Source organism: Pteronotus mesoamericanus, unplaced genomic scaffold (assembly GCF_021234165.1).
Source record: "Pteronotus mesoamericanus isolate MK-2021 breed Mesoamerican mustached bat unplaced genomic scaffold, CSHL_Meso_final scaffold_705, whole genome shotgun sequence".
Lineage (NCBI taxonomy): Eukaryota > Metazoa > Chordata > Mammalia > Chiroptera > Mormoopidae > Pteronotus > Pteronotus mesoamericanus.
In genome coordinates this window covers 15,518,188-15,540,456 of record NW_026555326.1, presented here as the reverse complement: position 1 = coordinate 15,540,456, position 22,269 = coordinate 15,518,188, and the positions used below count along the sequence as shown (strand labels likewise).

Below are 22,269 nucleotides of genomic sequence, written 5' to 3'. Positions count from 1 at the left end.
AAAAAGAGTGGCACTGTTAACATTTTTGCAAATCTCGTTAATGTTGTGCTTAATAAAAGATAGCTGGACTCTCTTAGCTGTTTCTACATTCAATCTGCTACAATATGTTTTAGTTAAAGTAAAAAAAACCCCTGATCTTAGACTATATGTACTGTAGTTAGAAAAGTATTTTTTTAGAATATTTTTTAACTTAGTCTTTAATGAGCTCATCATTTTAAGAAAAAAAAAAAACTTTCAGCTTGCAAATAATTTTAAACTTACAGAAAAGGTGCAAAAACAGTTCAGGAAAGTTCCATATACTCTTCATCTTGCTCCCCCTAATGTGAGCATCTTATATAGCAATGATACAGTACTTTCAACTGCTCTACAGGCCTTACTCAAATTTTACCAGTTTTCCTACTAACATCCTTTTTAGATCCAGGATACAATTCACAATCCCACACTGTACTTGTCATATCTACTTGCTCTCCAATCTGTGATAGCTCCTTAGTCTTTCCTCACCTTCATGTTTTTGAAGAGTACTGTCCAGTTTTTTTATAAAATGTCTCTCAATTTAGGTTGACCTAATGTTTTTTAATGATTTGAATGAAAGAGAGAGAGAGAGAGAGAGAGAGTTTAATCCTCACCCAAGGATATGTTTTATTGATTTTAAAGATAGGGGAAGGGAGAGAGAGAGATAGAAACACCAATGTGAGAGAAACATCAACTGGTTGCCTCCCATATGTACCCCCAACAGGTACTGAACCCGTAACCTTTTGGTATACAGGACAATGCTCCAACCAACTGGGCCACCGGCCAGGGTCATAGGTAATTCTTGCCTGTAACAATTATTTTACTGCAGTATTTGCCTAATGTTTCCATCACTCATTTAATATTTATTAAACAGCTCCCCTCTCTCCCCTATTTTTTAAATTTAATCAAATATTTATTTACAGCTGTATGGACTTGTGAATATTTATTTTATCCCATGGGTTATAATCCATTACTGTCATTATTTATTTTTGTTTTTCAAATTGCCTCAGATGTAGTCACTGGGAGGTCCTCCAAGTTGGCTCCCTATTGTGTTTTTAGCATTTTATTACTTTCTGGTCCCACATGTTTCAAGTTCATTTGATTTTGTTTCTCTGCCCTAGTCATTTCTCCAAGGTTCCTTTAGTTGGGGAGTGGCATTTAGAAATCAAGATCTGGTTGTCAAGTGTGCTCATTGTTACAGTGATGCTGTTGCTTCCAAGTCCTCTTGGAACAAGGAAATACACAAGATCTGTCTAGGAGGTATCCAGCCATGTAATATGAAAAATAGAGACATTTATTGAAGAAGATACAAGAAATATTGTACATAGAACAATGACACCTCAGTTGCCTTCAAAGTAGGCACCTTGGGACCTCACACAGTTTTCCCAGTCACCATCAGCTGCTCCATCATATTTTCCTGAATCTCACTGAAGTCTGAAATCTCTTCCCTTTCAAAGGTGATTTTAGTTTTGGGAGAAGCCAGAGCCACAGGGTGCCAAATCTGGGCTGTAGAGGATGCTGAGTAACCTGTGTAATCTGATGTTTTGCAAAAACACTCTGCATGAGAGACATGATACATGAGTAGGTACGTTGTCATGATGAAGCTGCCAATCACCAGTTGCCCAGAACTGCAGCCTTGTGAAGCATCCAAATAGTTTCTGTGGAGGAATGCTCAAGCTTAACACAAAATTTGATGCCAATTCATTGCTCTACTTTCTCAAGTCATTTTGAATGTGACGGCCACACAGTACACATCCTTACTCAATGGTGTCTACCAACCCCACTGACTAGTACAGTGAAGCTGTCACTGTTCACCCATGTACATTCCAGTTCTTGGCTGTCAGGTTACACTGATGTGGTGATGTTCTTATTGTATTAACAATGGCTGGACTTTTCCCAGACCAACCTTGTATGTATGCACACACATCCATATCTATTTCTACGTGTGTGTACATGTGCAAAATAAGTGTAAATATTAAAATTCATGAGTTTATACTGATAACAGAGAGGGATCTTTTAAGTCTTTTCAAATGACTGGTTTTGTAGATACTGTCTTTGATATAGTCAAAACTCAATACATGTGGGCAAAGTACATTAATAGACATTTATCCAAAGAAGGTATACTAATGGCAAATAAGCACATAAAACAATGCTGAACATCATTAATCATTAGAGAACTGTAAATCAAAACCACAATGAGATAGCAATTCACACCCACTAGGATGGCTGCAATCAAAAAGATAGAAAATAAAAAGTGTTGACAAGAATGTAGAGAAATACATCCCTAGTATACTGGTAGTGGGAGTACAGAATGGTACAGCTGCTTTGGAAAATGGTTTGGTGGTTCTTCAAAAGGTTAGAGTAATAAAAAACAGAGAATAATCATATGACCCAGGAATCCCATTCATAGATAAATATTCAAAAGAACTGAAAACAGATATTCAAACAAAAACTTGTACAAAAATGCTCACAGCAGCACTATTCACATTAGGCAAAAATATGGAAACAACACAAATGTCCATCAACTGATGAATGGATAAGCAAAATGTGATACATAGTAACTCATTTTTTAAAAAGATTTTATTTATTTTTAGAGAGAAGGGAAGGGAGGGAGAAAGAGAGGGAGAAAAGCATTGATGTGAGAGTGATGTGAGAGTGAAACATTTAATGGCCACGTCTCATATGCACCCCAACCAGGGACCAAACCCACAACCCAGGTGTGTACCCTGACTAGGAATCAAACCAGCGACCTTTCACTTTGGGGGCTGATGACCAACCAGCTGAACCACACCGGTCAGGGCAGTTAAGTCCTTATTTAACAACACTGATAGGTTCTTGGAAACTGTAACTTCGTAACAAAACTATTTTGGCTAGGCTAACTGATAAGCCAGATAAGTTCCTATGGCATATTTCTGGTCAAATTTTCTCATCACCGAACTTCTAAATTAGGAAGACCCCCAAAGCATTTCTAATATTAAACACCGAAATAAACATGAGCTATACATATATTTAAGGAAGATTAATTAAAAACAAGATAATTATTTTCCAATCTATTTATTCCAGTTCAGGACTGCAAGTGGCCAGATCCTATTCCTACAGCTCAGGGGTCAAGATGGGAGCCAACCCTGAACAGAACACCCTTCCATTACACGATGTACTCACACCCACACCCACTCAGGCTGAGAAAATTTAGACATGCCAATTAACTTAACATGAACAAATGTGGGGTGTTGAAGGAAACCATAATACCTGGAGAAAATGTATGCAGACATGGGGAAGGCATGCAAACTCCACGCAATGATCCTGGTGCCAGACATTTTTTTTCTCATCAACATAATAACAACACAACATTATTTGAGGGCTACTGTATTACTAAAGTGGAATATTATTCAACCATAAAAAAGGAGCAAAGTACTGACACATGGTACATGTGGATGAAATCTCAAAAACACTATGCTAGGTTAAAGTAGCCAGATACAAAATGTTACACATTGTATGACTCCATTTATATGAAATACCTAGAATAGATAAATCCATCAAGACAGAAGGCAGCTTAATGTTTGCCAGGTGCTAGGGGACAGAGAAATGAGGAACAACTGCTTAATGTGTACCGGTTCCCTTCTGGAGTGATGAAAATGTTTTGGAATTTGATTTAGGTGGTGATTGCACAACAGTGTGTGTGTACTAAATGCTACTGGATTATACAACTTAAAATGTATGTTATGTGAGTTTTACCTCATTAAAAAAAAAAACCAAAACCCAACAGAGTTCATAGTTTCTAAAGGTTACTTGCAATGTGAAATCTGATTCCTTATCATAACCATTACATTAAAATCCAACGGTCTATCTTACACTTTGAATGGATCTTTTACCCAAACATGATTTTGTTATGTCTCAAGCATTGGTCATCTGGAAAATATTGGTCCACTAAGTCATGTAGATTTCAATGCTGACATTATTTCTTTATACAATATTTTTTAAAAATCACATTTGTTAACATCACCACTAATCTCATCAGAAAAGTATTTAAGTTCTAGGAAGCTATCAAAATCATGGTTTAACTTATTTGAATTTTATCTCTGGACACAAATACAGTTAGTTGTTTTCCTGAAAAATTTTCAAGAATATATCTGCCAAATACCCAAATCAAAAACCATAGTTCATTGATTATTTTTTCATCAAATAAAAACAATGTTTTATAAAGAAAGCAGCTAGTTGTACTTAATTCCTCGAGACACCACTGTATTTCAATATGTAGCTAAAGTACATAATGAGTATTTCCCATTTTATCACAAAAATATTCAAAAGCCATGTTCTGGAAGGCCAAGGTACATATAAAATTCATTTTTACTGCTTTAACAAGAACATTCTTAGTGAAACTGGATTGTTTTTTACTGAAGTTTAAACCTCATGTCAATGAAGAATACAATGTTTATTTGTACAATTTGGTGCTACTGCTTTGATTCATGCTATGACACTAGCAGTTTTACTCACTTGCTTTTAGATCATCAGGGCAAATGTCAACACCGTGAAAAAGGCAAATAATGCCTTTGTATTATTAATGGAATAGTTTTGATCTCAGGCTCTCTGAAAGGGTCTAGGTAGGGGATCCCTAGGAGTCACAGACCACTCTGAAAACTGCTTCCTTACTCAAATTAATATACTTATCTAAGGTGACCCAAGAATTAATATTATTTTCCAGGTTTAATGCAAATTACTTAGCAGCAAACCTTTCTTTTTTGTATTTCCCTTTAATACCCAATACTATGAAATGCCCCCATTAAACTATGTATTATTACTGCCTAACCAACTCTAAATGGTGTACACTTTTCACCTGATATCACCTATATCAATGGACCTTCTTCCTACTATTCCCCAAGCTACAAAATCCCATTCCTACAAAATCTGAAATGATTAATTCCTTTTCATCCATTTAAACCTAGTCTATTTTGCCCTGGCTGGTGTGGCTCAGTGGACTGAGCGTTGGCCTGCAAACCAAAAAGTCATTAGTTCAGTTCCCAGTCGGGACACATGCCTGAGTTGCATAGGTTGATAGCATGCAAGAGGCAACCAGTTGATGTTTCTCTCCCTCTCTTCCTCCCTCCCTCCCCTCTCTCTAAAAATAAATAAAGTCTTTTTTAAAAAATAAATAAACCTAGTTTATTTTAATTACTTCCCTTTCAATTTCTAGAATTTGCTTCCTGGCTCACTCTTCTAGGGAAAAAAAAAAACCAAAAACAACACCTCTTGATCTAGGTGAGGAGTCTGGAAACTTTCTATAAAGGGCCACAGAGTAAATATTTCAGACTTTGTGGGCCGACTATTCAACTCTGCTGTTGTGAGTAATGAATGTGGCTATGTTCCAATACAACTTTATTTACAAGGACAGACAGTGGCTATAGTTTGCTGATTCCTGATCTAGATTCTTTCAACATATAGGTCAACCAGTTCAAAATATCTGCCAAAAGCAAAAAAAAGGAGGTAGTCACAGACTGGCTAAAAGTAACGAATAAGAATATTGAATACAGCAGTAAATAAACCCAATAGTAAGGAATACTACTAATAGCAGCTAACATTCACTAGGCTCTTATTATTTGCTAGGCACTGCTCAAGTGCTTTACACAGCATTACCTCATTTAGGCCCCTTTTTAAAGAACTATTTAAACAGTTCTTTTACAGAAGAGAAAACAAAACAGATAAAATAACTTTCCAGGGTCTCAGTCTGTAAATGGCTAAGCCTGATTCAAACACAGGTCTTTCTTACTGCAAGGTTCATGTCCTTAACCATACTATATTATCTATGTATACTGTCATTTTGGTTTTTTGATCCAAACTGGTAAGATAATAATTCTAAATTAAAATGGACTACTGTTGTTTACTTGCTCTTACAGTGTCTTTTCGATATCATTGAGTTTACTAGACAAATCTTGGCCCACATCCTAAATGGAAAAACCTAGGTCATCTTGCTTTAGGTCACCTACTGTTTAGTAATAATACACCAAGGATTACGTGCTTAAATGTGACGAGTTAAAGTGTGCTGCCTAAGAAACTAATGAATTAGGAGGTAAGCAGCCCTTTCCCACTGTCACCATATAAGTCAGCGCAAATATAATGTTATAATAATGTTATGTATTAATGTCAGCATAAAAATTCTGACACATACCAAAGGAAATCTGCCAGATATCATTTAAAACGGGTGATAGTAGAATAAAGGGAACAGATGTAGTCAAAGGGCAGATTTCACATGTCCTTCAAAATTACTCTTCAGATATCCCTAAACAGTAGCAAGGGCCTACGAGAATTAAGCAAAAAGGCAGGGGGCGGGGGGGGAGATGACAAAAAAAAAATCTGTGTACTAATAGATTGTGCTAACTTATGCCTCACTGATGATAACTATATAACCATAAGATTATTCCTTCTAATCTGCTTCCAGGCACCAGGAGAGCAGTTAAAAGTAAAAGGCTTTTTTTTTGAAGCCCATCACTCTGATAAGCAAGCACCATACAGACTGAATCTTAGGATGGTAGAAATGAAATAATCCTTACATCTTCCCTTCCCTCTATATTTGATGTAAACCAATACAAAAGGTAAAACATAACAAAACCACACATACAACACATATAAAATGGCTGCTTCCCATGCCATTACCAAATAACAGTATAAGAAATAATATCAACTCAAAAAGGTAATTATTATTTCTAAGAACTAGGGAATCTCACAAGTAGGGAATCTCCTAACTCTGTACCTTCTAGCCTCTAGGTTTGATCTAGGCTGGACTGTTGCTGTTTGGTCTTCTAATATTCAACTGACTGCAAAATGATCTCCCTTTATTCATTTATAAAGTGAACTTGAAAGAGTGGGCTCCAGCTGCTTTTGGTGGAGAAATAACTGAGGGCCATCTAGGAAATGAGTAGTCCAGTCACTCAGATAAATCTCATCATGCAACCCTTAAAGAAAGCATAACCTCATACTTACCTAACACTTGCACCAAAACTCACATACTAAAGGGAAAAATATACAAATATTCAAAAATTGTTCCTTATGAAAATGTGGCTAGAACACAAATTCATAGGCTATAACAAAAAGATTAAATTAAGAAGCTACTCTAGCAATAACCTGACAAACCTTATTACAGGATAAACTAGTTCAAAAGTTCCTTCCCATCTTAGAAAAAACCAAAAACAAATGCCCTGACCAGTGTGGTTCAGTTGGTTGGGCATCACCCCACGAAGTGAAAGGCTGCAGGTTTGATTCCTGGTCAGGGTACATGCCTGGGTTGAGGGCCAGTCCCCAGTTGGGGCACACACAAGAGGCAGATAATCAATATTTCTTTCACACATCAGAGTTTCTCTCCCTCTCTTTCTCTTTGCCTTTCCCTCTTTCTAAAAATAAATAAATAAAATCTAAAAAGAAAAGTTCCCTCCCACTCCAAACTCTCCATACCCAATTACTGCATATCAGCATCATTATTTTGAGTGGTCAGAGAGGGGCAAAAATAAACTCTCATAAAAACAGCTGTTATAATATGACCTTCTTTTATTCATTAACATACTTTATTTCACATTTCCACCTAAAACAAGAGCTATTCCATATATGTACCACATCTAGGAAGCACATAAAGAGAAATTAATAAGCACCAGAGCAAATTGGTGGTAAATTCATATATAATTTCTGAATGAAATGTTAAATTCCTAATGATCAATGAGAGATACAATCATTCCAACAGAATACCAAAATTGTGACACCGGCAATGCCTGGAAGCTTAGATCTCCAATTAATTTTTCCTTCTTTCCTTTGGTACAACTGTAACTCTGCAGCAGATGGTGGGAGTGGGGATTATGGCATCTTTATAATATACTAAGCAGAACAAGAAATAAAAAAAGGAGGAAACTTAAAGGAGTAGCTAATAATTATTTTTTGCTCTATTATACAGCTTTTCTTTCTCCTTAAGAGCAACCCTTGCCCACCTAGCCCTGTACCCTGAATGATTAGAAACAGTTTGGGGAAAAAAAAGTATCTTAACAAATTGCAGCTGTTAAATCCAGGAGGTATTTCTCTTCTAGTCTCTCCTATTCTTCAAGTAAACATACCTCTGAATGGGAGCAGCAAGAAAAGACCCAAAACAAACCACTTCACCTCCCAAAAGAGTTATTACTTCCACTAGGAACATAGTCACTACCACTGGAACAGAGAAACTCTCTTTCTTATTGCCACACCACCAGTATCTGTTTTTGTTTTTTTAAAAACAGGAAGGAAAAAAAGTGTGTGTGTCAAAAGGATATATTTCTAGCCCTAAGCCTTCCCTTTTTCCTTGTCCATCAGCACAAGTGAGCAGAGATGACGCAGACTTCCTTATATAATAGCCTGTGATTTCCTAGACTGCAGGCCTTTCCCTTTGTGTTCTGTATACACTTACACACGCGAGCGCGCAAACATTCTCATTGCTTTGCAGCCCCTGGCATGATGCCAGCACTCAGTCAGCTGGTTGATTCCATTCACAGAGCAGGGTTGGAGCTGACATGGAAAAGGGAGGGGGTGGGTAGTGAGGTAAGAGGGAACTAGAACCATCATTGCTACAGACAAAAGAAATTTTTTTAAAAAAAGAAGAAAAAGAAAACCCTACCATAACATTCCTCTAATAGTTTCAGCTCAAAGAAAACTAAAAGCCAGAGACCATTACAGCAAAAGGATGAAGCAGAAGGGTTGCAGATTCAAACCGAAAGGAGCTTTGTATGAGAAACAATTACTCCCCAACAAATTTTAAAAAGCAACAGTATTTATTACTTCAATCTCATCAGAAATCTCAGTATATCACCTCTACACAAAGAAAAAGGCTGTGAAGAACTCAGAACAATTTTGAGTTTCTGCTTTTAGAAAAAGAAAGGTGGGGGGAGCAAGACAGTTAAAAGTACTTACAGGTATACATTTTTCTGCTCCCTCCTCTAGCTGCCAGGAAAGCTGGAGACGAGAAAAGGGGGGAAACAGAAAAAGGAGGAAAAGAAGTAATAAGAGATGGGTTCAGGCTTTGGTTTTTGGGGTTGTTTTTGGTGGGGGGAGGAGAGGGAAGGTTCCCTTTATCTTTTCTATCGTAAGAGAAGCTCTTTTTATGGCACAGGGTGGCCCCATACGTGCCAGCCCCCTTGAGAGACCTGCACAAACCCTGTCTCTCCAAGCGGGCACTGCCCTGCCAATCACATGGCGTACTGTTATATTAAACAAAAGAAACAGGGGGATGCTTACTTTTACCCATGATGCCTAGCGGGGGCAGAGGAGGGGGGAGAAAAACCAGTTGTAGCCGGTTTATAACCTCAGGACATGGAATTATCTCTTAATTTTTAAAAGTCATTTGTGGTACAAAAGTCAGTCAGTCTCCCCACCCTAAATACACCCTCCCCCTCTTGAATTATTCTGGCCTAGTGCCAAACTTTGCCTTCATTCATGAGAGCTAGTTTCCTCTCAAATCATGATGCTTTAACTGTTTAGTTTCCAAAGCCAACATCCAAGACAGGAAATCACTGCCATCAATACCAAAACATATCTCAAATTACAAAAAAGAGGATGACGACGACATATTGCCAGCCAAGCTCCTTTTCTTTATCCCTTACTGCTAGTGCTAGAGAACAGACACCGACAGACAGTAGATGTGTTCGTCCAAGATTTTTTCCTGAAGTTGTCCCACAGGTAGATGTCTGATTTAGCCCTATCAACATAAACACTGCTCAGGGCAGATGACTCCACATTTAATACAAATTATAGCAAGCTTTCACAGCAAAGTTGTCCTGACAGTATATGCATACCATAAAAATAGCTTAGGCTCTTGTTATATATACATTTACAACTTAAAAAAATAATACTAACAAATTTTAAATGGCTGAAGCTCAGCCACACTATGGATTCAGTATTATTCTATTTTTCTGTGTCCCAGCTAGAAGAACCTCTTCTCTTCATATTCCAGCAAACTCCATACCCATCATTGCTCCACTTACCACACACATCCTAGGTTATTCTATAGACAGATCAAGACTCTAGACATTTCTGAGCCTAGTCTCCCGATTTACTTTCCTTTTTCTGTTTTAGAGCAACTGTTTCCAATCACTTTTTAAGTTTTCCTTTCCCAAAAGTACTGATAAGGAGTCTGAAACTGGTGAGGAAAACACTCAAGCCAAACCAAAGAGGTGAGGCAATGGTAATTTGTTTTGGAAATCTACTGACTAGGAACCTTAACTACAGGATCTTCCTCTATTTGAGGAAATAAATTCTTTATGAACAGTAACACTGAATAACAAGCGGGTGGGGGAGATTTCCTTACTTTTTAACTGGTATCTCCTATCAACATACCCAAATGCCTGCCTCTCTGGGGCCTCGGAAACTCAAATCATAACTGTACTGACTCCATGAAAATCTCTCAGAAACACTTGCTTTTTCCAAATATTAAAGCTACTCAAATCTAAAAGAGCATAAAGAAAAATAATCAACATCCAATCCAAAGATACTGATTTGTAAACAAAAGTTTTCTTGGGTAATCTATTATTAATTTCAATTTTCAGAAAACAAATACTGAGCTAAATCTGAAATACAGTACTGGCCACTGGCATAAGGCATTCAATAATTTATGAACTACAAATGAAGAAAAACCCTACATCTACATCAGCTAAGCATCAAGTTGTTGATGTTGTACCACCTCAGTCACAATAGAATGTATGTAACAGGAGTCCATCAGAGGTCTTCAGATCCAGGTACTGTTACCATTTTAGGAGATAAAGGGAAAAAATTGTATCTGTGAAACTTGGGGCAAAGAAGACAATCCATTTTCCTCTTATTCAAAACATTTCCACATGAGACCAACTACAAATTTCAAACTGAAGCTCACTAGTTTAATCAGGGCAGGGAAAACTGTTTATCTTTCAGCAATCATTCACAGATCATGCCCATTTAATTCCACTGAACACATCTGACTGCATTTAAACACTGGTCAATTTTTATCAGTCTTTACACAATATAAAAGGCTTATATACAATTACACTGTCAGTAGTGATTACCATTAGCCATCAGTTAATTCTCCAACAATTACATAGGCTAAAACAGTAGACTATGTTTACTACAATATCTGCTTCTGCACAGTAAATTGATTAGTAGTTCAGAGGTACCTGAACTACAGGGATGCTCTTAAACCAACAGGTATTTTTCTTCAGAATCCTGGAAAACGAAGAACTATATGGTAGCCAACTCTTTACAGTTAAATTGTAATCACTCAAAACCAAAGGTTCAATTAATTGTGTGAACTGAAAATGTAAACTTAAAAATACTCTTGTTAAATGTTATCCAAGTTGTGATGCTCTCAAGAATATAAAATTCTTTAAGGAAAAGAAAATACTTGCCCTGACTGGTGTGGCTCAATGGGTTGGGTGTCGTCCCACAAACTGAAAGATCGCCAGTTTGATTCCCAGTCAGGGCACATGCCTGGGTTGCGGGCCAGGTCCCTGGTAGGGGGGCGCATGCAAGTGGCAACCAATCAGTGTTTCACATCAATATTTCTCTTGCACATCAATATTTCTCTCCTCTCTTTCTCTCTTCCCCCTCTCTAAAAATAAATAACATCTTTTAACAAAAAAGTAAGTATCTAATATTCAAGAGCATTTAATGCACTAACTATTTAATACACACAACACACCAGCAAGGCAGGGTCCTTTTCCTGTTTTATAGATGTGGATATTAACTCTGAGAAATTAAGAACGGTAAATGAAGTCACTCAATTAACAATAGTAGATGCTGACTGAAAGGGCCATACTAGTTCCCCTATACCATGGTGTAATATTCCTTAATGTGTTCACTACTTCTGGGTTTACAGGAAACAGGTTTGTTGCAGAGGCCATAAAGACCTCTACTGACTCAAGTATTGCAAATGAGCATAAAAAATTACTGGCATACACCACTCTCAATGATATAATTGCTCATAGAGAAGTAGAGAAAGTAAATTACATCAATTATTTCATTTCTTATGTGACATAAGATGTTTGTAGACCAGTCTTTTCTATGAGGGTGGTTTACTTTCCCAAGGGCACTGGGGAGTTCCACTGCCTACCCCCAGAAAACAGAAACATGGAATTAGTATTTAACACCCACAAGGTACCAAACTGGGATAGTACTGAATTCCTAACTTACTCTCATCCTTGTAGCAGCAGCCTGCTGTTGATTCCCAGTAACCAGACCTGCAAACATCTTATTTCTTAATACTTGATTACTGATTATTTTTATTCTCTCCTATTTGTACCTTCCCTGTACCTTTGCAGGGGGACAAAGTTCTTTTCAGGCAAGTCATGCTTTCCTGAAATTAAAAATTCAACTCAAACATCTCTATGTGCTAACCCCTCTCATCAACTATGTGCACAGAGGAAATTGAGAAAAGTTGTGTTTTAGTAGTATATTAATGTTTTGTCACAGCTTTTCTAAACACTTATATTCTTTTTTGTTTTCTTACCAGAGGACACATTCACTGATTTTTAGAGGTCGCGGTGGGGGGGCAGGGGTGGAGAGAAACATCAATCAGTTGCCTTTGGGATAAAACCTGCAACCTAGGTATGGGCCCTGAGTGGGTATCGAACTCCTGACCTTTTGATGTATGGGACCACACTCCAACCAACTGAGACACACGCCCAGGGCACTTTCTGATCTGGCTTTTTTCTGTTATTAAGTATCCACCAGCATCTCTCACTCTGCAGCTTTCCAATGATAGCTCCCAGTCTATGAGCCTCACTTAGAGACTCAGATACTTACATTATGCTGCTCATCTTTGACTTCTGTTAAGACTGCTCTTATTTTCATAGTTCTCTGAAGTCAAAAAAAATACAAAAAAAAAATGCAGCTACTCTGTATATGCTGATCTTGCACTCAATCTCTGACTTTAAATAGAGCCTCCAATGGAGGGGGGGGGGCAAGAATCTAAGGTAAGAAAATAAATTATCACAGCTACACAGTCAAGAATTTCCATAAACTTTTGCCATGGCTGATGTGGCTCAGTTGGTTTGGACCGTTGTCCTGTAATCAAAGGGTTGCAGGTTTGATTCCAGGTTGGGGCACATACCTAGGCTGCAGATTCGATCCCCAGTCCACAGGGTTCAGGTGTGTACAATCCCCAGTCCAGGCACCTATGGGAAGCAACCAATCAATGTCTCTCTTACATAGCTGTTTTTTCCTCTCCCTTCCTCTCTAAAGCAATGAAAAAATGCCCTCAGGTGAGGATTAAATAAATAAATATAACTTCCATAAACTGTTTAATCTATCCTCCACTTTAATATTTATCAGACTGGATTTCTACGTTCAACAGACTACATTAGAACTACACATCTACTGATGATTACAGATGGAGAAATCACTTTGGAATCTAGCTTACTATTTTAAAGTTCAGAATTCACTCAGACTTCTGTGACAATCTTGGTGGACTCATGAGGCATCCAGTTATCAGAATTTCAGGACAGACACGGAATTATCTCTTCATATTACATGAGAAAAATGGAAGGTCAATATAAAAGGGAAGATCTGGAAAAAGAAATGTGGTACATGTGTGATTGTCAAATTAAAAACAAACTTTCATGTTACTGAAGTTTTTCTTTTAATCCTCACCTGAGAATTTTTTTTTTTTTAACTAATTTTAGAGAGGAAAGGAAGAGAAACATTCACGAGAGAAAGAAACACTGATCTGTTGCGTACCGTACGCGCCCCAACCAGGAATCAAACCTGCAACCTTTTGGTATATGGGACAATGCTCCAACCAAGCCACCCAGCCAGGGCTTATGTTGCTAAATTCTACATCTCTTTTTCTTTTCTTAAAATAATTTGCTGTGGTTTTTTCTCCCCAAAGTTTTTAAATTTATTTTTAGAGAGAGGGGAAGGGAGAAAGGGAGAGAAATATCAATGTGCGGTTGCCTCTCGTGCGCCCCCTACTGGGGACCCGGCCTTACATCCAGGCATGTGCCCTGACTGAGAATCCAACCAAAGACCCTTTGGTTCGCAGGCTGGCACTCAATCCACTGAGCCACACCAGCCAAGGATCTACATATCTTTAAAATATATTCTTTCTCCCATCCTAAAATGTGTTTTTTCTCTGTATTTTCAACATTAAAATTAACTGTAAAGAATGGCAATATGTTGATATTTCTGAAGCTTGGTGGTGGGTACATGAAAGTTTATTACTTTATACTCTCTATTTGGGTGTACATTTTAAATTTTTCAAAATAAAATTTTTTTTTAAAAAGAAGAAAAGTCATTTTAGGTTTTTAATACCTAAATTATCGGTAGAAAGATACCAAGAAACGATTAAGTTCTGCCTCCAAAGAAGTCTTGTGTTACTGAAACCCTTTTTCCAATTGTGAATACTGTACCATACTATATCTTGTCTATCCAAAAATTCAGTAAACTTTAAAAATAAAAACAGTAATTGACCTTAACATAGTTTTAAAAGACATATATGCACAATAAAAGGGAGATAAAATGGTTCCCAGGCCTACTCAAAAGGGACATCAGCCACCAGCAAAACTTGAGAGGATCAGTAAATATAATTTTAAAAGACACAAATGCACAATAAAGGAAGAGACATGATTCCCAGGCCTAGTCAGAAGGGACCTAAGCCACCAGGAAAAGTCAAGAGAAGATTAGTATACTATAGTACACAGAACACTAGCAAAGACACCTTTAACCTTTAGGTCAGAGATCTAGGAAAGATCTAGCTAACCAAATACTAAATATATTAATAAGTTAAAGGGTTTTTTCTGGGTCAGAGCAGCACTACTCACCTCAAATTGTCAACACTCTATAGGGTTGCACTAATCTGTATCTGCTCAGACAATTAACTTGTAAATGGTCAAGAAGCATAAAATCACAATTGATGGACAAAATATTCCAATGGAGTATTTTGAACTTCATTCCTGTATAGCTGGGCCCCAAAATGTGCCCAGGATTAGATGTATATTTCATCCAGTAACTTGCAAAGAATCTCCTTTACTGAAATGAGGAGAGATCATATTCATATAAATGTGGATAAAGTGCTCTGAAATTGTACCTAAACAGTCCAAAAGGGAAAAACTTAGCTGATCTGGATTTTACCTAGGGGGAGCTCCTGGCAGTCTATCAGCCGAGATATGCCTATCAACATTAAAAAGCACATGTAGCCCTGACCAGTGCCGCTCAGTTGGTTGGGCATAATCCCATGAAGTGAAAGGTCGCTGGTTCAATTCCTGGTCAGGGTCCATGCCTGGTTTGCGGGCCAGTTCCTGGTTGGGGCACATGCAAGAGGCAACTGATTGATGTTTCTCTCCCTGTCTTTCTACTTCTCTTCCTCTCTCTCTAAAAATAAATAAATTCTTTGGCGGGGGGTGGGGCACAACAGCCTATAGGACATAAAATGTCACTTTTCTTCAATTCATGACAAAGATCTGGAGTGTTGGAAGGAAATGCTGTATACTAGCCAGTGGTTATCATTTTACCAGGCAATAAATATTCACCTTAAGAGTTTCTTGCAAATAGAGATTGATGATTTCTCAAAAAAGTTTCAAACGCAGAACAGGTTTTCAACAATTTAATGTATCACTTACTGCCATAATCACTTCAATAGGCCATGGTTATTAGAAAAGGGTTTCTCAACCTCAGTTCTATCAATTGACATTTTGAGCCAGATAATTCTTTGTTCCCATAAGCTGTCCTGTGCAGTGTAGGATGCTTAGCAGAACCTCTGGCCTCAACACACTAGATGCCAGTATCATCCTATTTCCCCAGTTTTGAATACCAATGTCCCCATACACACGCAAATGTCCTCTGGTGGGGGGCAAAATCCTCCCAGTTGAGAACCATTATATTAAACAACAACAATATGATTTTACCGACAAGGAGGTCTGTGGCTATGATCACCACCATTTTCAACCCTTGAACACAAGTACTACCAGAGGAAACAGTGGTTACCTCTGGAGGTGAGGAATGATAATGACTAGGAGAGAGCATTAAGAAAGCCTTCTGGGTGAATGTAATCTTCTATATTACTACCTTGGCTTCCTTATGACACTTTTTCTGTATGTATGGGAGTGGCCCAAAGTCCATTTAGTTTTCTTCAATAAAATAAGACACATTTCCCTCTTCACCAATAACTTTGTTGATCTGGATATTTTGAGTATGTCAGCTATCTCCTGCTGTTGGCTTCTAGTGGGTAGAGGCCAGGGGAGCTAATAAACATCTTCCAATGCATAAGATAGCCCCACAGCAAAGAATTATTTGGCCAAAATGTCAATAGTACCAAGAAACTTTGCAAATTACTTTTGGTACATCTGATCAGTCACAGCACCTTCTCCATACACTGCATGTATCTTTTTTTGTGTTTCAATTGCATTTTTACCTTTCTTGAAATAATAAAGCATAATACACCAAAAATGTTGCATATATTCTTCCATCTTCAATGGCTGCACAAAGATTCTCCAATTTTGATAAGTTTTTAAAAAAATGCACGCTGATATGACAGCTGTCACAATAATATCTAACAAAATTGTTTCAAATGAAGTAAAAGACAACTAAGCATATGGAAAAACTAGGGCTATCATATGGAAAAAACTAAAACTTTTTGGCCAACCCTATATATTATACCTCAGTAAAAAAATAAGTTTACCAAAAAAATACAACAAAACAAAAATGGATAAACAAGAGATGGTATTCCTTGCCTCAATGCTGCTAGAATTATAGAACCCAGCCATCTGGGGGCAGGACGATAAGTCCCTAAATATTTCTTGATAATGCAATGATTTACCCTTGAATTCGAGATACTTAACAGTATTCGGTACTTCCTTTAGACACGCAGCTCCAGTTACCCATTTCTTTTTACTTATAAAGCTTTCTAAGGTTGATAATATCTGAGCTCAGCGTCAACGAATCCCGTTCATTGAGACTTTTATACCTTTGACTCCGGAAGTTAAAATAGGCTCTTTGAAAATCCCTCTAAAAAAAAAAACCTCTAAACAACATTAAAAAGGTCTGCATGAAATCAAGCATGAAACATATTGGGCTCCAATAGCAAGTCAGTTGCCTACCCCCAAGCAAAAACGTCACTCAAACAAGAACTGAATTCTCTACTCCAACAATGAGTACAGCAGATAAAGGGCATACTGAGGGTAAAGGGGAGTAGAGGGACCATAAAACCAACTGGCTTGTGAGCTTTAAGAGTAGATAAAAAAATTTTCAGACCAAGAAAGCTATTCCCAATATTGACAGAAATACTAACTATAGAGGAGTTCAGAAAATCTTCCTATATTCATTCCACTTATACATCCAAAAATTTCTTAAAAGGTAAATAAAAGTCATTAGACTAGATATTTTATGTTTCATTGCTTTTGATATCCAGGGTAACTTTATTGATACCTTTTTGAAAGGTATTTTAAAAAGAGAAACGACTAAGCAAAGACTTCCAGTTACTTAAAAAATACAGTGGTTATGGCTTTAAAAACTAAATCAGTATCTCTTAAAACACCTGATTTTGCCTTTTCTGTTTCTTCTAATATGATGAGAGCAGAATAATCTTATGCAACCTGGTAAGAATGTGAGTAAGAGACAGTAACCTGAAATAGAATTACTTGACTTTCATTACTAAGCGTCTCAGACTACTCAATGGAATGCAAGGAAAGGATTAGTTTCTTCTCAGGGAAATCCTAATTATTAAGTCAGTATTTTTCTACAAATAATTAAAATTATATCATGTTGCTCTGAAATGCAAGTATCTGCTTAAGAAAAAGTTCTTCTATTGGGACCCAGCATTATGACTTTAAAAAATGCCAACCAACCACACTGTGATGGATTCTATGACCACTCCTGCTATGTATGTCAAGTTCCCAAATCTAAACATCTGGCCAAAGTTTAACACATCTTAAAACTATATGCGCAGCCCCATGTGTGCACGATTCAGGCAAGACAGCGGTGTGGGGCTCTAGTTCACAGGATGGCTAGCACTTTGGAACCACTGGCAAAGAAGATCTTTAAAGGAGTTTTAGTAGCTGATCTTTTGGGCATTTTGGGAATGTATGTTTTGTTTAAAAAGATGGACACAAGCCAAGATTTCAGGCAAACAATGAGCAAGAAATGTCCCTCCATCTCAGAAGTTTATTATAAATGCTTTGAATATTCTGGAATGTATGGAATCAGAGAGCAAGATCAAGAAAAATGGTTGAACAAAAAGTTAGGAATTTGGCTACTGATCAAGGTTTACCCTATTTCATAGTATCAGGCAAGATTAAAATTCCAAAGCTGACATGGATGGATTTTGGAATATTTAAGGCAAAATGTAAATTCTAATTAAGCCGGAGGTTTTATTCTTTGGATTGTTAAGAAATTACTGAAGGTATGTTTATTACATTATAAAGAAAGTTTTGTTTATACTACTCAGAAATAAAAATGAAAAATGCTCTGCCCTGGCTAGTGTGACTCAGTGGATTGAGTGCCAGCCTGTGAACCAAAGGGTCGCTGGTTCAATTCCCAGTCAGGGCACATGCCTGAATTGTGGACCAGGTCTCCAGCTGGGGGTGCAAGAGGCAACCAGTATACATTTCTCTCCCTCTCTTTCTCCCTCCCTCCCCTCTCCCTAAAAATAAATAAATAAAAATTAAATTTAAAAATTAAAAAAATTTTTAAATAAAAAAAAATAAAAAGATGCCCTTAAGTGACTTGAATGTTTGCACATTTAAATATTACATTCCTCTGAAATATTGCTGGTTTGTTGAAAATAAGAAATAATAAACTACTAAAATACCAACTAAATCACAGCTCTTAGTAGATACTTGTATTTAAAACTGTCAAATACCCAAGGTTAAATTAGAATCAGGAACTTAAATAACAAGCAAGTTAAAGATTTGGACTTATTCAACCAGATGAGATTACTAATGGGCAACCATTTTGAAACTTCCATGAAAGAAAGTCAGTATCTGGCTGATTTTCTTCAGATTAAAATTTTCTTTCAAAAAACACAATCTGGGGATAACTACCTCCAACTTACTACAAGTATTCACCAAATAATAGCTCATTTGGCCAGTTATACCACTATTAATTTAGAGCCAGATTAACCTATACCACAGATTGGCCTTTCTCTGTAAAGTACCAGATAGTAAATATTTTAGGCTTTGGGGAGGGGTCTTACCTTTGTGACTACTAACTCTTGACACAGTAGCAGTGGGAAAGCAGCCATAGACAATATGTAAAAAATGAGTGTGGTTATTTCCAATAAAACTTTATTTACAGACACCAAAATATGAATTTTGTATAATTTTTGCATATCATGAAATATCCTTTTATTTTTTCCAACCATTTAAAATTATAAAAGCCATTAATAATTGTTAGCTCATCACCTGGACAAAAACACAGAGCAAGCAAAATCTGGCCTACCAGCCCTTAGTTTGCTGGCCTCTGATCTAAATTCTCATTTATTTTTATTAAACATTTCCAATTTCCAAAAAAGTATATGGAATAATATAGCAAACAACCATTTACTAATCATCTAGCTTAAGAAATAAAACATTAGCCCTGGCTGGTGTGGCTCAGTGGATTGAACGCCGGCCTGCAAACCAAAGGGTCACCGAGTCGATTCCCATTCAGGATACATGCCTGGGTTACAGGCCAGGTCTCCAGTAGGGGGTATGTAAGAGGCAACCATACACTGATGTTTCTCTCCCTTTCTCCCTCCCTTTCTCTCTAAAAATTAATAAAGAAAATCTTAAAAAAAAAAAAAAAATCACAGCCCTGGCTGGTGTGGCTCAGTGGATTGAGTGCCGGCCTGAGAACCAAAGGGTCGCTGGTTCAATTCCTAGTCAGGGCACATGCCTGGGTTGCAGGCCAAGTCCGCAGTAGAGGGTGCACGAGAGGCAACCACACACTGATACTTCTCTCCCTTCTTTCTCCTCTCTAAAAATAAATAAATAAACTTTTTTTTTTTTTAATCACAAACAAAACTGAAGTTCTCTAAGAAACTATTCCAATCCCATTTCTCTCTTTTCCTCAAAGGTAACTGCTATACTGAACTTGTTCATCACTGCCATGTGTTAGTACTTTTACTTTATATGTGCAAGTGTATCTACATAAAAAATACTTGGCCCCGGCTGGTGTGGCTCAATGGATTGAGCATCGGCCTGCAAACAAAAAGATTGCTGGTTCAATTCCCAGTCAGGGCACATACCTGGGTTGCAGGCCAAGTCCCCAGTTGGGGGTATATGAGAGGCAACCACACATTGATGTTTCTCTACCTCTTTTTTTCCCTCTCTCTAAAAATAATAAAATCTTTTACAAAAATACTGTATTGTTTTGAATGTTTAAATTTTTTTACAGTGTCATACCTATATCCCTTTGCAACTCACTTCTTTAACATTACCTTTGATTTTTATCCAAATTGATATATTCATCTTACATGTACAGAATGCCAAGTATGAGAATACCACAATTAAGTTTTCTATTTCCTGTTCCCTCAACAAATTAATCACATATTATACGGCAGAACTGTTTTAGGTACAAGAGCTACAACAGTGAGTAAGGATAAATTCTTCCCTCCATCGTTTACTCTGATGAACACTAGCACTTTCTCTTTATTGATACTATACTATCTCTTTCCCTAATGAGGGCTCAAAAGTGGCCCTAATTTTTCCAAAAAATGAAGAATGTGAAGGGGGAAAAAGGCCATTAAGTTAAGGAAATTGAAGACAAATCCTTTCCGCTTCATTAAGCACATCTAAAGATACTTCGTAAACTAAGAGATAAAGGAAAAGTATGGGAATAACTTTCACCCCAAATACCAGAATCACTAAGCTTCAACATTTTAGAATTAGAACCTCCTTCACAGTTTCCTTCACTCAGGCATAAACTAAAAACAGGTTAGTAGTAATGATAAGACAACTTAAGTTTCCAGTTTCTTTTCCTCTTCATTTCCAAAAACTAATGTAAAGCAGTAAGGAAGGTAAAGATCAGCAGTGGATCTAAATCTTGTATCCATCAACAGAAGGAAATATCTTAGTAATCCAAAGTTTAAGAGAACTGACAATAACAGGCCCAAAAGACAAGCTTTGCTCTTTAGAAGTAAAATGACTTCCTGAGTAAGAATTAAGCAAGACACTCGAGAGTAGGATTACGAATGGATACGAGAAAACTTCAGGAGGTGACAGATATGTTCATTATCTTGATTGCAGTAATGGTTTCATAGGTGTAATATATGTTAAGACCTATCAAACTGTACACTTTAAATATGTATAGCTTACTACATGTAAATTACATTTCAGTAAAGCTGTGAAAAATAGTCATGCATGATCAAAAAAAAAAAAAAAAAGAATTAGGCAAGACAGTACCACCACCAACAGTGTCCAATCTCAAAGAGGATGGTGGCTTTGAATACATCTCATAACCCTGGATTAGCCAAATTTCCTGTCACTCCATAAGAATGTTTATGAAAACTAAGTCTGTTTCATTTTACTCCTGACAGTAGGCCCTGAATAAGCAATAAAAGAATATATGTAGGGCTGTGGTACCACCAAAGGTACCCCTCCCACAAACTCTGACCCTACCCTGGGCAGGTGAAAGCCTACTAGTTAAGTTCTAAGTTCACTAAACAAAATTTAAATCTAATGAATAAAACAAATCTCCACCTTAAAGCAGAGAAATGGGAGAGATAAGGAGGAAGAAAAGTAAGTGGCCCACTGAGAAGGAAAACTAGTCAGAAAGGAATTCTAAGTCATATAAGGCATTTATTATCTTAACATCCCCATTCCCTGAAAACAGTATAATCCTGCAGATGTAGCTGTGTTGGTTCTCTGCCTCTGCTTACTAGGAGTTGAGGAAAGAGTTTTTATGTAAGCAGTCACACGGGAACTGTACATGTTCCTTACTCTTGAAGTTACCCTGAGTTAAAAAAGACTATGGTGACAAGAAATCAATTTATCAAAACTTTTACATTTAGATCAACAATTGAGTCCTGGCCAGTATAGCTCAGTTGGTTGGAGGATCATCCTGAAGGGTTGTAGGTTCAATTTCCGGTCAGGGCACATGCCTAAGTTGTGGGTTCATTCCACCTTCCAAGTGTGGGTTAGTGCGACCCCAAGTCCAGATGTGTATGATCCCCAGTCCAGGAGCTTACAGGATGCAACCAATCAATGCTTCTCTCTCACATCAATATTTCTCTCTCACATCAACATTTCTCTCTCTCCCTCTCTCTCTAAAAGCTGAAGGGAAAAAAATGTTCTCAGGTGAGGATTAAAAAAAAAA

At 37.3% G+C, this 22,269-nt stretch overlaps 1 protein-coding gene across 5 annotated transcripts in view; it reads right to left on the bottom strand.

Moving 5' to 3' along the window:
- GATAD2B (GATA zinc finger domain containing 2B) overlaps positions 1–22,269 on the bottom strand; it is an 85,950-nt gene that overhangs the window by 48,799 nt on the left and 14,882 nt on the right. Inside the window, exons 2-3 of one of the 5 annotated variants that reach the window (XM_054563105.1) lie at positions 13,094–13,157; positions 12,787–12,840 (exon numbers count right to left, since the gene is read on the bottom strand). The exons of 1 other annotated variant lie outside the window; for it this stretch is intronic. In XM_054563105.1, the coding sequence (XP_054419080.1) occupies positions 12,787–12,800 (14 nt within the window). In that variant the 5' untranslated portion in view covers positions 12,801–12,840; positions 13,094–13,157. Of the gene's footprint in view, positions 1–8,928; positions 8,971–12,786; positions 12,841–13,093; positions 13,158–22,269 lie in introns of all 5 variants that reach the window. 3 more of the 5 variants (XM_054563108.1, XM_054563109.1, XM_054563110.1) reach the window with 3 other exon arrangements.